Raw genomic sequence first — 15,855 nt, 5'->3', positions numbered from 1 at the left:
ACGTAGCGCCACCAAATTTAGGACACTCCTTTGAGCATTTCTTCAAAAGATGTCCAGAAAATTTCCAGTCCCAGCGACCGCAGGCCAGGTCCTCCGAAAGCCGTATATCGTTAAAATAACGCTGAACTTGTAGCTGGTTTTTATCTTTACTATAAATTGCAGAGTTTTTCATCGTTTTGATTATAACTTGCAGGACATGCTAAGCTCAAAATTGATTTTATTTGCCTCGAGGTCATCGATGACGTCATAGGTCAGCTCAATGTAAAAATCACCCCGTCATAATTGTGTTAACCAAATATCACGGCATTCGTCCAGTTACAGTGACACAAAAATGACATAAAATAAGCTGCCAGTGTACAGTAAGCAATTAACCCTGTATACGATCTACGGACATTCTCTAATGCACGTCTGAACGGATGCCGTTCTTCCGATTGATAAAGCCGATGTGCCGTCTACCGAATCCCTGTCGACCGATTCGACCCGTCAGCCGCGGTTACAAGCGGTCAATATCTGACCAACCGGAAAACGATACTGTGACACTGTGACAGGAGCATTAATACAGCACCGACACTGTGCATCCTGAACAGATCTGGCTGAAAAGGTCACACAGCGAGGGCAATCAATGCAGGTTTTATGTGCGTTGTGCACGCATCACCTGCATGCCTCTCTTGTCGATAAGTCGGAGCAGTTTTTTTTTTGCCTTATTAGAATTTCGCAGAGGTCATGCTCCCGCCATGTGGATATTAACGCCCCGAGGCACACGTCAGGACGAGATATTGAGCCAACGACAAGAGGCCACTTATTGTAAGCCGAATGCGTTTTTATGTTGATGTTACGAAGACCTGGCGCTCGCAGCCAGCCGCCAGTAATTGAATGTTGGCGTATTTATTTATGTTATGGATCCGGATTCCGGATAAAACAGCCATTTGTGTGGTGCGTGAATATTGAGTATTGATCTCGCCATTGATAAGATGGTACATTTCCACTGCTTTGTATGTGTAAGGTGCAATTAGTAGCACCCCGTTTAATTTTTAGCACACAACTTCGGAATAATTTTGCGGGTCCGAATTGATAGCATAGTAGCCCACCAAACTCCGTCTAAACTGTTCATCTCAACCTCTAAAACCTCTTAACCTCTAGTCGATATTATATATCATTTTTGTTTGTCAAATGATATAGAAGTACAGTACCTTATCTTCTTGTAAAATGTGTTGAGATTAGAACACAATGATGGCTCTATATTTATCCACTCGTTACAGAGCTATGACAAAATGTGTCGGTAAAAAGTGACCAACACTATGTAATTGGAGATGCGCATTGCTTCGGTTTCCCTTGCTCGTTGGAGAGCTGAATGCTAGGTCAGAATAAAATATTTTATAGGAGAGGCTGACAAACACAAATGGGCTCTCCACGAAATTATTGAGCAGTGTGAAGTGTGGACACTTATATACGTTACGCATCAAGGTCGTCTCATTTTGGCTGGCTCCAATAAAGAAGAAAACACCAAGAGTCTCGATCACAGTTCATGTTCAATTCACCACACATGATATATTCTTGTAAACCGTCACAAAATTGACCATTCGCTTCGCCAGAGTCCCACTACTTTGTCACTTCTAGAACTGTACAAAAATGTACAGCTACAATTTGCCAACCAGGGCCCTGTTTCAGCGCATTGACGCTACCGGTATTGGCGCTCGGTTACCATGAAAACCAAATCAGAATCACCAATTTTTACTTACGTTTCCATAGAAACCGAGCGCCAATACCGGTGGCCCCAGAACACAGCACACACCTGACAGCTAGTGGAGGAGTCGTACACTGCTAGTTCTACTTGGTGGCGTAAGATGGCACTGGCATCTTTATACTGTCCTTTGCCTCGAAGAACGTGTAGCTAAGAGTTATCTCTTTCACATTTTCCATGTGGGGATCTTCGTCAAATTCTGGGTCGATATAGAAAAACACGGGCATATCCACCTGCAAAAGAATGAGATGTGTTTAAGAGTCACTGAGTTTCTTAATATCAAAGCCACGATATATTGAGGGTCATTGGACACTGGGTCCTCTCGTTCGAAGATTACAGCGAAAAAAATCACCGTTCCGTCAGTTCCATCGTCAGGACATGCAAATCTTTCTCCTCCTCGCCTCAAACCCCTGCTCCGGCTGGACAGGCAACTTTATCCGATATGGGCATCTCCACCAGGCCCGCAGGAGCAAGCCGGTAGCCGGGTGCGATTTGTGTCAGGGGAGCTGGTCGATAGTGCCCAGACCAATGTCTCCCCCTAATTCCTATCATCCTTCCGGCTCTGAAATGGTCTCGTCAGACCGAAAGGGCTAACTCAACAAAACAAACAAAACAAACAGAACAAACAAACAGCGAAAAGGCCAATTACAGAGCCACCATTTGATGCCTCAATCTACCCTCAGTATAGTCAAATCCTTCTCCACGCCCCAGACCCCTGATCGGTCTGGACGTTCACCTTCACCCGACGTGAGATAGCTCCTCAGGAGCAGACTCACGTGCGGCGGGGTGACTTTTAGCGGGGCTGGTCAGCCTGTCCATCGTGTTGGCCTTAGCCCCGCCGGCGCATCAGGATGCCCGCCCAGACCAATGTCACCACTATTTAATTTATTAATTACAATCATACAACTCCCTGATTCCTTTCATACTATCGGCTCTGAAATCGCCTCGCTATGGCGGAGGGGCGTAACCCAACCAAATAAAACAATAAACCAACATATAATCCGTCCTGTTCATCCTCCGGACCAGTCCATCGTCATCCTTCCTCACTCTTATCTGTTCAGGGAGTTCCGGACTGAAGGTCACCAGACCCAGGCGACTGGGGAGGGCAGCTCTAGACGAGGGCAGCTCTAATAGGGACTGACTCCTTCAAGGTGACCGTTAATTGAGCGGTTATGTGGCCTGTTCCAGCCGGTCTCATGTCCCATGGGTTAGCAAAAAGGACCAATTCTGGCTTAAAATAAGACGCACGACTTATGGTGAAATAGTAGGATGGGAAGGGAGAACCTCCACCCTCTTCAATAATTACCCTTCTGCGGACTCCCAGCTTGCTCCCAGCACACTCACAACCAAACCCTCCCTCATCCCCCCCCCCCCACCCACACACACACTTCTCCAGTCCTCCCTTACCTGCTCCTTGGCGTTAAGCCGCTGCTCCTCAAAGCAGAAGCACTGGATCTTGTTGAAGTAGGCGCCCGCCTCGAACGGCACCACGTTATACGTGGCGATGCCGTCAATGGGCCTATCGGTGGGGTTTGTGGCGGTGTAGAACGCCAGCGCCGTCTCGCCCGGACGGACCTGGGAGAGAGGGGGGAGGGAGTCAGCAGAGGAGGAGAAGCGACTCACACCGAGCGGAGAGGCTTTCTTTGCTCTCCAACAATGCCAAGCACGATATCATGTCCCAAATCATAATTTGCGACTTAGCTCTTGAACTTGGTCTACCATCCCTGGCCTTACGCTCTGACCTGATTCAATCCACCCCTTGAACTCAACCTCTGAGCTGATCCGTCCCATCCCTGAACCTAACATCTGACCTTAATCAACCCACCTCTGACCCCAGCCGCCCCGCCCCTGACCTTGATCTCGCGCTGCTGCGGCCGGAAGCTCCAGGTCATGCTACTGGCGGTGTCAGCGTTGAAGCGGATCGTCAGCTCGCGATCCTCCACCTTCTTCATGGTCAGCACCTTCTCAGCGTCGTGACCCTGGGTGGTGCCGCCGTACGCGTACGCCTGGAGGGGAATCAGGGTCAGGGGTCGGAGGTCACAAGGGTCACAACGTTAGGTTACGACAAGGGTTAGAACAGCCAATCGGGTCACGTGTCAGAAAGGTAAGGAGGGAGGGTCACACTTTCGACAGGTAAGGTCGTCAAATCTAGCCACCCAGGGAAACTAAAAAATATTAGGAAGACGAATCAGGATTGCATTTGAGGGACTTGGGATTCGGAAATTGGAGGACAATCAAATCCTTCTCTTACAGACGCCTCCAACCCCTTGATTTGAGCTAAACGGTCCCCTTGATTCGACGTGAGTAGCTCCTTAGGAGCTGGCTCACACGCGGTGGGCCTGCTCCTGAGACAAAAATGCATTTTACCTCTTCCACACGCTTTACTATCTCCCTCTATGGGTCCTAACACCATACACTCGTTACCCCATTCCCTTCAGGCTTCACATTTTCATTTTTCCCCACACGAACCTGACAGAATATCCTATAGAGCGGCACAGCGGCGTAGCTCAGACCTCCAACCAGCACACCCATGGCCGTCACATAGTAGAGCGTCGACCTGAGCCGGCGGCTGCGCTGCTGCTGACCCGACCCGCCGCCGGTCAGCTGACGGATGGTGACGTCACGCAGCAGCAGCTGACGCGGCGTGACGTCACCGGATCGCAGCAGCTGCCGACAGGCGGAGCAGAGCGGGGGCCGGGCGGCGGCCACCGCCAGAGGACGGAGCAGGCTGGAGACCACCATCGTCTGAGGAAGAGAGGAGCGACTCTGAGCTTAATGACACTGGCTGATGAAGACTACCCTGATGACTATGCCGAAGACCACGAACACTGTCCAGCAAGATAATCATAACCTCAAGAAGTCCGCCCAAGCCTCAGGGCAGAGGAGAAAAAGAGGGTTTGATGAAGCAGTTGTGGTAGGAAAGGTCCCCTGCGTGCTGGATGTTGAAATTTGTAATTACGCTGGTGCCACTGAATTCGACAAGTGATGATGATTTGGGGTTCAGGGCGCCCGAACTGCGGTCATTGTCGGCGCTCAAGAGTAAGTACCTCGTAGATAGTGTATGTACATACTGTGTAGTGCTCAGAGGCGCGTATAAGACATCTGTCGTTGGCTGAAGATGTCAGTGACGTGACAGTCATTAGTCAATCAGCTAAAATGATTTACACCATGTTTAGTGGCGCCTATTCGTATTTCGTCGTGCTCTCCCCATTTCCAGCAATGGCTAAATCTGAGGACTGTTTTACACGAGACTGTTTTACGACACTGTTCTGAGCTCTGTTCAGATCACGGACAGTCAGATGTGCATCATTTATTGCGCTTACTGATGCATACAAAACAGCACCAATTGCTTTTCAACACCACAAAATACATACTTCTACTGGTTTCGGTAACACCCTCCAGCTGCAGTGAATATCAGCAACACGGAGGTCAAAACCAGCACCACAGTTAGCACACTCGGGGGCAGCGTTAGAATCAACACATGGGCAGCAGTGACCGGGGCACACGTTCGATCAGAGGTTACCGTCACTTGATAACAGGATGCCGGACACAGATGCAACTACAATTTTATCGCCACGGAACGTCATCAGGTTCATCGGATCGCCCAAAAATAAATCGGAAATTGAGGCTAAATGGTGCTTCTTTTGACTGTTGTTTATAAAACGTCTGTGTGCTATACCACACTCATCACTTTTGCAGAGTACACTGACCAAATTAAGCACATCACTTTGTCACTTTACCACCATGAGCCTGGGTGGGCATCACAATTTATCAGTTCTTCCCACTTCGCAGCCACTGCCAGTAACTGCCAACACACCTCCCACCAACCGCACACTCAAGTCCCCGCAGCACCCCCACGTAGGTACTCTGCGGACCTACTCCCGTGTCTACCACCGCTCGTCGGCGCCAGATGCGCCCGTCACGCCTTTCCCGACTCGATCACATCTTTGGCCTCGTTGATTTTGGCCGCTAGGTACGGTGATCCGCCGCGATCCGGATGATTCAACAACATGATCCGCTTGTGCGCATCCTTGATACGCTTGGCGTTAGCGCTCGGAGACACCCCCAGCACGAGACTCGCCTCGCGGCGTGACATTTTCGTCTCGAAGCCGCCGCGGTAGTAGCGGCTGTTGGCGTCCATCTTGGGGAGGTTTTTGATGGCTTCGTTGAACTGTTTGGCGGCGCCCGGCATCGCGCGGAGTAGGTAGCGCCCGGCGAACCCCACTGTGGCCAGGCCGAGACCGGCTACGATCATTGAGCTGGCCATGGCCGAGGGGAGAGAGGCAGAGCGCAGTGGCGGCGGCAGACGAGCGTGCTTCGGCGACCGGTCAGCCAGGCTGAGGTGGCCGGCAGGTGGCGGCGCGGGCTCACGAATGAAACTCCTCAGCAGCTCAGCTTACTCACTCTGAAAGCAGGGTTGGAATCATTGTGATTTCTATGGTGATTTTATTTACCAATTAATTCTGGCAAAATTTGAGTTCATTGCTTCAACAATTGACATTTGTTCGGTCATGGTCAGAGCTTATCCATTAAATCAAAGGAAAAAGTCTCACAAGTGATTCCAACCCTGGAATATGTGTGGTATGTGCAAACTTTTTCTATAAAAAAAAATAACCAGTGTCTCTGCATGATGTAGCCTGGTGATATATAAAATATAGGTATTGATTGTTACATCTATTAATTATAATAACCATGTTCATTAGTAACCCATCAATATTAATGGGACTGGGAATTGGGAGAGGTCATTAAAATATAAGCAACCACACAAAAAGTCCCTTCAGAATCGATCAACAACATTACCCAGCTTGTTTTGTAACCACTGTAATTATATTCAAGTGTGTTAACTGCAAAATATTGGCAAAGATGCTATAGAATACATGGTCTGACTTAAATGTAAAAGATGAAGTCTGTCTCCATGGTTGCTCTGACTTCCTTTAAACTCACCTAACCTCCTCTCATAAAAAATGTTTCTGTCATTCACGCTTCTCTAAGCTCATCCCAATACCAATTCTCACCACCACTACTCTCCTCCCCTCTCATCCTTAAGTCTAAAACTTGGTTGGATTTCTGGATGAGACTCAAACAGACAGAAAATGGTGGTGTGCATGTAATAAAAACAAATAGTTTGTAAAATATAAGCAAACATTGTTTGTAAATAAAAGTTGAGTGGCATGGAAACATACATGAAAATTCAGGATAGTGAGGTATTTTTACATAGTTATTTCTGATTTTCCATCACTTTTTGGAGAAAAAATAACACTTATATCAAAGTCAATATTAATGCAATACTAACAGACCAGTTGGACCAATGAGAGGCCAAGAAATAACAACAGGCTTTTACTTACTTAAAAAGTATGGAATTGGGATAGGCCAACTGCCCTTGGAAACCTATCTAGTCGAGGTCCTCATGAATCTGACTATTCTTCTTTGTGAGGGGTGTCATGTGCGAAGTGTGCCCAGTTATAAGTGACATCTTTATAGACTACCTAACTTTGTAATTTTTCTGCTGAATGCAAACATCCTAGGCTAGGTTAGGTTATGCTAGCTTTGAATTTTTAAAATAAACTTAGTGCTAACTTTTGAATGGAAGGATTCACAAGGGCAGAGCTCCCACTACGAATAAGCTGAGCTTGTTGCGTTGGCCCTGCCCTCTAACTTCCAAGCTCGCAGTTTGGTGCGCCGTGCTGAGGATCTGCAGTTACAACTGGATTATTTGCCGGCTGTTGCCGTATGATGGCGCTAGCAGAACTTGTTACATATCAATGCCAGACACAAAAGATTAAATATCTAGGTAGTTGTGTCGTAAAGCAGGCGTCATACTTCCGTGTATATGGTCATGGAAGCTGGCCAGCCAGCTGACTGAATCCAGATAATGCTGAGGCCCTGTGCAGAGGTGTTAAGACACTTTTTTTAGTGTTTGATGGTAAGATGTTGCAGTCTACTGGCAGGAAATCAAATGTTGAAATGTTAGATCAACCACCCGGTCGTCAAGCGAGAACTTACCAGCATACGATGTAAATTGAGTCTCCGATCAGTTCTCAACTTAACATGTCGAAACTCAAGGACAGCGAGATTATTATCGTCGTCTTTGAGGCTCTTATTGAAAGCACAATTTAGTACTCAAAATTAATAAATAAAATATTGTATCCCTCCCGCACGTTGCATTTCATTTGTTACGCAACCGCAACAGTGAATATATGGTAGCCTGATATGAAATGGCGCACTACTTGTCCGTAATTGTATTTTTACATGCTGGTCAAAATAATATTTTACATGTACTGTGATAGTCATCATTTGCTTCATTGGATTAAATTTGCAGAAAGTTTCATGTAAATTATTTGACAGAAATGAGTAATCTAGCTTTTTATCAGTAGGAAATATCAAAACAATAATACATTGAAACGAAGGAAACCAGAAATTTCCTTAATTTGGTAGCCTTCTGAATAACATCAGTTTTGGAGTGAAAGATGCGCATGTGTTCCGATCTTGGCTCTGTCTTGGCTCTGGCTCGATGCTTGCCTGCGTGCCGGGGAGGGTGCATGTGTATTTTGATTTCTGTGAGAATCAGGCTTGTTTGCTTTATGGTTACTGTTTGCGCACTTTTTCATCTATTGGCTGATGGCTCTCGTACTTATCTTTTTTCAACACTGGAATCGGTTATGATGGACATCCGCTCATTCCAATGCCCCGTCATCTATTAATTTGAACTGTCAAAACAAGGCATGGCTTTATTGCTTCTTTGGTAATTTTCCAGCAAGCTCTGCTGTTAGCTCCCTGGATGTTAACTTCCTGTAAAGTATCTCTGCAGACGTTGGCTGTTTGTTAAGGGATGCACACTTAACACTGAGCCAACTCCAGAGGCAAAGTGAAAGCTCAGCTGGCTCTGTTTTGGACAAAGCTGCAGTAATTAAGATAAATGAGGCATCGTTTCAAAGCACTTTAATTTTGATTTGATAAGTCACCCTTTTTTCAGACGTCACTTTCTACCTCATTTAACCTCATTTACCTATACCTGTGCGTCTCTGAAGCCAGTGGCAGAAGATGGAGCCAAAGGCAGTGATTCTGGCCGCTGGGAAGGGCTCTCGCATGGTGGATCTCACCTGCCAGCTGCCCAAGTGTCTGCTGCCCGTGGGTGGCCTACCGCTGCTGTGGTACCCGCTGCGGCTGGTACAGGACGCCGGAATCCAGTCAGCCCTGGTGGTGGTGTCAGAGGCCGTTTTACGAGACCACAAGAACGACATCGCCCAGATACCAGCCAAACACGGCCTGCTGATTAATGTCGAGCTGTGCGCCGTGCCGGGTCGGGAGGACCCCGGCACGGCCGACTCTCTGCGACACCTCCGCTCCGCCGACCACCTGCGCCCCACCCAGCCGCTACTGGTGCTCAGCTGTGACCTGGTGACCGGCTGCGCGCTGCGCGAGCTGCTGAGCGCCCACCTGCTGCGCGGCGCCGCGCTAACGGCGCTGTTTGCCGCGCCCGGCGACCCGACCGTCTCGCCGGCGGCGGTGATCGCGCCCGGGCCCAAGTCGCGTCACAAACCCGAGCGGGACCTGGTGGGCCTGGCCGGACCCGAGCAGCGCCTCTGTCTGCTCGCCTCAGAGGCTGACTTTGAGGAGGAGGTGGAGCTGCGACTGGCTGTGCTGCGCCGGCACCCGAAACTGCTGGTCAGGAGGGACCTGCTGGACGCTCACCTCTACCTGTTGGCGCCGGGACTGCTCGACTTTGTGGACAAGAGTCCCCAGCTGAGCTCACTGAAAGGAGAGGTGGTGCCGCAGGTACGTAGCGCGAGCGTTTGTGGATCTCTTGCAGTCTTCAACTATTGGGAGATGTTTCAGTCAAGTTTGATTTATTACGCCTTGGGATATATTGTTTGAAGATATAACAGCAAGTATAACGATTGTTTTACATGTGTTAAGCCATCAGACGTCGTGGTAACTAAGCCACTTTTGTGAAGCCGCTGAATCATATGTGACGAGCACGTCCTTTCTTCAAGGTCTTGTGTTGTCAACATATTGTGATTACTATCCGTCGTATGTAATACTGATTGTGACCGATCTCACCGATTTATTCTATCAAAGTCCCTAATCTAACTTTTGTGACCTCTTTGTCTCTCCCTGCAGGTGATCCGGGCCCAGTATCGTCGTCCTCGCGTGCAGCCCTGCGACGACACCGCCCCCGCCCCCGCCCCCGCCCCGGCCCCGGCGGCGGTCCACTCCGCTAACACCTACCTACGTCAGCCGCGCTTCGCCTCGCTGACGGCCCGCTTCGCCGCTCCGGTCGAGGCGGAGGACGTGGGTCGCACCAGCTGCTTCGCGGTGACGACGCACGCACTGACGTGGCGTGTGAACACAACCGCGGCGTATCTGGCGGCGAACCGGGCCGTGACGCGCCTCTGGGAGACACTGCCGGGCGAGCGGCCGCCCCGGCTCCACCCCCAGGCCAACATACCGAGCGGAAAGGTAAGGCAGGGCGCTGGGTTGGGCTGAGAAACACTGCCCGGAAAATGGCCGATAGCGGCAAGGTGATTTCTTGAAATGCGAGCCGAAAGTTGGGGGTGGCTGAGCCTGGGGGGGGGAGTAATCAGCTTTTCGTTTTGGTGTTGCTGTATGTTTGGGCTGCGGGAGAGTCATTGAAGATTAAAGTAATCGCCCGTATTGCAGCGTTCCCTGCCCTCTCACACCGCCCCTGTCCGCTTCTCACTGCTCCCTGCCCGCTTACGCGCCTCTCACCGCCTCTCACTACCCTCTACCTACCTCTCACTCTGCCCCGCCCTTCTCCCCAGGTGCAGCTGAGTGACGACTCTGTAGTGGGCGAGGGCTCGTCGCTCTCTGAGCGGAGTCACATCCAGCGCTCAGTGGTCGGCCGGCACTGCTCGCTTGGACCGCGCGTCCGCCTCGTCGACTGCGTGCTCATGGATCATGTGACCGTTCACGAGGATTGTGTTCTGTCTAACTGTATCCTGATGAATAGTAGCACGGCGGAGGCGGGCGCCCAGCTGAGTGACTGTCTGGTGGGGGTGAATCAGGTGGTGGAAGCGGGTGTAAAGAAGAACAGGGAGGTTGTGTCGCAGCAGAGCGGTCATATGGAGGTCTATTGAGGGAAGACGGAGGGAGAGATGTGGTTATGGAATTGTTGTGGCTGGAGAGAGGAGGTAGGGGATGAGTTATCAGTGGAGAGCTTGTTGAGTGTGAGTGGAGTTGGCTATCTGTGACGCTGGGGTGTTCATCTTCGGCGTGGTAAATCGAGGATAGATAGCTGCGGCCTTCCCCGTGGCGAGTTTGAACACTTATACTTCCATCGTCGGACTGCAGATGGCAGCACGCGTGTCTTGTGTTTCACAAAGCGGTAATACATACTGCCATTGAAGCCGCTGGCTGGTGGCTCTGCCGGTCCACGGTCCTGGTAAAATCCTGTTTTGCTCAGGATGTAACGTGTTTCGTCAGCTCCGTGATGCCTGAAAAACCCGAGGTTATTGTCTCAGACTGCGGAGATATTTGGTGCTTGTTTGGTGGCGGCGGGTGACGGAATTTGCCACTATTCGCTGGACGTTGGACCTATCAATTGATGCAGGGCTGGTATAAACCTGTGTCTATGGTTCTTTGTGACTTCCAGACCAGAAGCTACAGGACAACATTTCAGGTAGTCTGTGAGCAATTTCAACCATGGAATGTGTTGCTAAAATACAAACTGTTTCTTATGTCGCTTTGGCTGTCTCTTTTGTCGTGTTGAAACGTTGAAACTGGTGTGGAACACATTTGCGACCTCTTAGCAATGCCTATTTTTCGCAAGAAACGCACGTTTAGTGACCATATGTATGTGTATTATCGATGCACAACCACGATTTGTCTGGACTACGTATGTCATCGTAAATAAGGTACACTACAGGGCAAAATGGTATTTTGCTTTAAGTGTTAAGTGCTGGTAAAATAAGTGATTGTGAGTGTGCGGTAGATCTCTCTCTCTCTCTCTCTCTCTCTCTCTCTCTCTCTCTCTCTCTCTCTCTCTCTCTCTCTCTCTCTCTCTCTCTCTCTCTCTCTCTCTCTCTCTCTCTCTCTCTCTCTCTCTCTCTCTCTCTCTCTCTCTCTCTCTCTCTCTCTCTCTCTCTCTCTCTCTCTCTCTCTCTCTCTCTCTCTCTCTCTCTCTCTCTCTCTCTCTCTCTCTCTCTCTCTCTCTCTCTCTCTCTCTCTCTCTCTCTCTCTCTCTCTCTCTCTCTCTCTCTCTCTCTCTCTCTCTCTCTCTCTCTCTCTCTCTCTCTCTCTCTCTCTCTCTCTCTCTCTCTCTCTCTCTCTCTCTCTCTCTCTCTCTCTCTCTCTCTCTCTCTCTCTCTCTCTCTCTCTCTCTCTCTCTCTCTCTCTCTCTCTCTCTCTCTCTCTCTCTCTCTCTCTCTCTCTCTCTCTCTCTCTCTCTCTCTCTCTCTCTCTCTCTCTCTCTCTCTCTCTCTCTCTCTCTCTCTCTCTCTCTCTCTCTCTCTCTCTCTCTCTCTCTCTCTCTCTCTCTCTCTCTCTCTCTCTCTCTCTCTCTCTCTCTCTCTCTCTCTCTCTCTCTCTCTCTCTCTCTCTCTCTCTCTCTCTCTCTCTCTCTCTCTCTCTCTCTCTCTCTCTCTCTCTCTCTCTCTCTCTCTCTCTCTCTCTCTCTCTCTCTCTCTCTCTCTCTCTCTCTCTCTCTCTCTCTCTCTCTCTCTCTCTCTCTCTCTCTCTCTCTCTCTCTCTCTCTCTCCTCCCGGAGAGGCTCTCCCACTGCCGGAGTATTTGTCGCTATGGGGTCGGATGGGTGTGAAAGGCAGGTCTTATATAAGATGCGCATTTATCCGCTTCCCGGGCTGCTTTTTATTCACTGCACGATGCACCGGTGCTGCTGAGACGTTCACTCTGCAACGCTCCACAGCTCGTGACGTGTATCGTGACTAGTATTTTCGGTATTTATGCATGCCATGCACGCAGATTGTACACTGTACAGGCATCTGAGTTCAGCACAGCCAATGTCATCCACCTCACCCTATTCCTGGCTGTGCGCCTGACACGGACAGCTGCTCTATTGTTCGGTGCCCCCTCCTGTTGACGAGTTTGCGCGGCACGGCCCCACGTCAGCTCCCCAGTTCCCTTCTATTCCTCCATCACTCCGTCCATCAATCAATCCTCTCCCCTGAGCTCTGGGGTTCATCGGTCTCTTCGTCCTCTTCTGTCCCCCCCCTCTCTCTCTCTCTCTCTCTCCCTCTCCCTCTCCCTCTCCCTCTCTCCTCTCTCCTCTCCTCCTCTCCTTCTCTCTCTCTCTCTCTCTCTCTCTCTCTCTCTCTCTCTCTCTCTCTCTCTCTCTCTCTCTCTCTCTCTCTCTCTCTCTCTCTCTCTCTCTCTCTCTCTCTCTCTCTCTCTCTCTCTCTCTCTCTCTCTCTCTCTCTCTCGGCCTAGCCCCCATCCATTCATAGATCCCTTCACCGGCGGTGTTTCGCTATAGGTAAGCGGTGGTAGCTCTCTAGGCGACTAAACACGGACGGAACGGTGGCGAGACTTACGGATGTTTTGTCACCAACGGTGTGCCTACCAGCTTTGAGCGCCATCAGCCTAATCGTTACTGAGAAGTGGAAACGGTCGCTGCTGTCCCTCCGGGTGTAGTGTGCTCCGCTCCAGCCGTCCTTCGAATGGAAATGCATTGTGAGGAGTGCCCCAACGATACGACGAATTGTAAAGCAGTCGACCCAGCCATCCATTCATTAAAGAGTCATTGTAAGTGGAACAAAATTGACACCGCTAATCTGGCACGTGGCACGTGTCGTGGCGGTCACCTAAATGATCACAAACGATACACTAAGAGCAGTATAATTCGGAGTAAAATATTAGAATTTTCCGTCATTGAAGACCGTATTTTAAACACATAGACGGCAACGGAAATCTTTACCTATGTTACAGGTAGACTGGGTAGCGCGGCGCCCGCAAGTCTCATACATTTCGATTTGTCGGTATATGCTATAAAAAGGCCCTTTTCGTGCTCACTCGTAATCGCTCGCACTCTAAATCTAAGCCATTCGACCGTGTTTGTGACCATGCATTCGATGCCGTTTCCCAGTCTATGGAAAACACCACGGCCCCGGGAGCTAGCATCTCCGCCTAACAAGAGCGCAGATGTATATAATAAAAAGCGCTGCGTTTGGCTGCGTAATTCCATATGCCGCAGTTCTTGATGCGGTCAAGGACTTTGGTCCATGCGTTCCTCCCACCATTATGCTCGACAGGCTTCGTACAAGTCGTCCAGACATCGTTTCTTGGCCGGCCCCGACCCGAAAAACTACAGACCTGAGACCTCACGCGGCCAGCGGCCAGGGCAAGTGCACGAGACCGTGCCCTCGTGCCCTCCCCTGGTAACGATGTAGGGTGTAAACATCCGGGCGATGGAAGAAGGCACAATGCGTTGGTTCTCTCCGGTGCCTCTTATTGTTCTTTTCACGTAGGATAAGCGCAATATTAGGAAAGGTTTAAAAATGGGCTTAGGTACTCCACAAAGTGCATTGGCTCATTGGAACTTTTCGATTTGTATAGGTATCTTCGTCAGCAATCGTATCGCATAAGTAATCGATGTTGAGTAGTACACGTATGGAATAAAACTCTGGCAAGATCTGGTATGAGTGGTAAGCCGGGTTCCTGATCAGAAACAGGCTTTAAAACGGTGATCAATGACTGTAAACACCAACCCGCATCTGATGCTCAAACGTGATACTTTATGTGAAGGACAATGGAAGGAAATTTTCCATCGGCGGTTTCTCACTCTCGCATTCATACTTTCACACGCACGCGTGGCTGGCACGCGTTGCAGTTGGGATCGTGGTAGACACGCGGCACGTGAGCATACACGAGATCGCGCCCTCGTTCCCTCCCCTCCGGCGGTACCGTACTGTACAGGACGACCCAGCATATTACGTAACTTCCCGGGTGCGAGCGCACGGGAGTACCGACCAGGGTAAACAAAACAGGCGGCTGGAAACACGTCGTAACCTTGTTCGAAGTATAGGAGGGGGAGGATAATGTCCCTAAACAGGTAAACCTGACTGGTGGGTCGCCGTGCGACTTCGTGGGAACGTTCGCTACTCCAGCGTAACCTGGAACCTTTAACCCTCGCCGGCACAGGCCATTTTGCGTCCTTCGACGGCACAAGGGGGGTTGGTACGACCCCCCCTCGCGTTTGGCCCCTGATCGAGATTGAGCTTCGTGGAAAAACCCTAGGTCATCGGTTGACCTTCCAGGTCAGGTCAATGACCCAAAGAAAATCGTGTTAGGAAGTCGTTAAGTGTGGCTGCTATGGGGTTTTTCGGGGTGATGATCACGAAGATCGGGTTAGTTTTGATCATAGATTATGTTTTTAAGCATTTAGACCAGGTCGGGTCAGGTCAGGTTAGGTCAACCTGTAGGGGTCGTGACGTGGGTAGTCGTAGTACGTGTCAACCGCCTCTTGACAGCTTCGTAAAATGTTACGAAGGCACCAAAACTACTTCGTAAGTGTTCAAATGGTTGCTAAATTCTAATTCAGCAAAAAAAAAAACTAACCTAGAAACATGTTAAACTCGAAAAAGTGAACCGAGGTCACCAAAGGTCAATGACCTGACCTGACCTTCAAGTGACCTTGACATTCACCCTAATGCATGGGAGCGACATCAAATCACATGTTTGAACGTTTGAAACCACGAAAAGCTTGCAAACGCGCGACTAATGCGAGCCAATAATATACGCCGAATCGCGATTCTGGCCAAACATGGTCTCGGAAAGTAGGCCACAGGTCAAAGGTCATTTGGGTCAGGGTCATTTAATTTTTAGGATAGATGTAAAATTGATCAATGCGAGGGTACTAAAAGTTTCGTCGCGATCGGTCGCTTTTTACGCATTCGCGAAAAAACCTTAGGGGGCTGTATCCAAACATGTTTAACCCCCTGTGCCGGCGAGAAACAGAAAGCATGATTGTTTTGATTTTAAATTACAAATGATGAAATGAACGATTAAAAACATGACAACTTCAATTTCATCATTATGTTAAAAGTGCATAAGAAATATAATTTGCAAAGGAATATGATTTAAAAATTGCCCAAACGGACTTAAAAAGCCGACTTAAGCATTCACAAATTACATTTATC

At 49.5% G+C, this 15,855-nt stretch overlaps 3 protein-coding genes across 4 annotated transcripts; 1 reads left to right on the top strand and 2 right to left on the bottom strand.

Moving 5' to 3' along the window:
* Positions 1–1,510: 1,510 nt before the first annotated feature.
* Positions 1,511–7,965, bottom strand: LOC122368970 (cytochrome c oxidase assembly protein COX11, mitochondrial-like). Its single transcript, XM_043343312.1, has 5 exons — positions 7,745–7,965; positions 4,211–4,486; positions 3,595–3,747; positions 3,149–3,316; positions 1,511–1,974 (listed from the first exon to the last, which is right to left on the bottom strand). The coding sequence occupies exons 1-5, from the start codon at positions 7,748–7,750 to the stop codon at positions 1,828–1,830; spliced, it is 750 nt and encodes a 249-aa protein (XP_043199247.1). The 5' UTR covers positions 7,751–7,965; the 3' UTR covers positions 1,511–1,827.
* LOC122368971 (mitochondrial import inner membrane translocase subunit TIM14-like) lies at positions 5,037–6,146 on the bottom strand. Its single transcript, XM_043343313.1, has one exon. The coding sequence runs from the start codon at positions 6,006–6,008 to the stop codon at positions 5,661–5,663; it is 348 nt and encodes a 115-aa protein (XP_043199248.1). The 5' UTR covers positions 6,009–6,146; the 3' UTR covers positions 5,037–5,660.
* Positions 7,966–8,216: 251 nt separating the features above from the next.
* On the top strand, positions 8,217–11,443 carry LOC122368975 (translation initiation factor eIF-2B subunit gamma-like). 2 transcript variants are annotated; one of them, XM_043343316.1, is made up of 4 exons: positions 8,217–8,298; positions 8,715–9,517; positions 9,863–10,201; positions 10,525–11,443. In XM_043343316.1, exons 2-4 carry the CDS (start codon positions 8,783–8,785, stop codon positions 10,837–10,839), a joined length of 1,389 nt encoding a protein of 462 aa, XP_043199251.1. In that variant the 5' UTR covers positions 8,217–8,298; positions 8,715–8,782; the 3' UTR covers positions 10,840–11,443. The 2 variants fall into 2 exon arrangements, with proteins under 2 accessions (XP_043199251.1, XP_043199252.1); XM_043343317.1 differs by having other exon boundaries at positions 8,236–9,517.
* Positions 11,444–15,855: the final 4,412 nt, after the last annotated feature.

The sequence above is a fragment of the Amphibalanus amphitrite genome, unplaced genomic scaffold (genome assembly GCF_019059575.1).
Source record: "Amphibalanus amphitrite isolate SeventyFive unplaced genomic scaffold, NRLGWU_Aamphi_draft 000993F_arrow, whole genome shotgun sequence".
Taxonomy (NCBI): Eukaryota; Metazoa; Arthropoda; class Thecostraca; order Balanomorpha; family Balanidae; genus Amphibalanus; species Amphibalanus amphitrite.
This window is presented reverse-complemented; position numbering and strand designations above follow the sequence as displayed.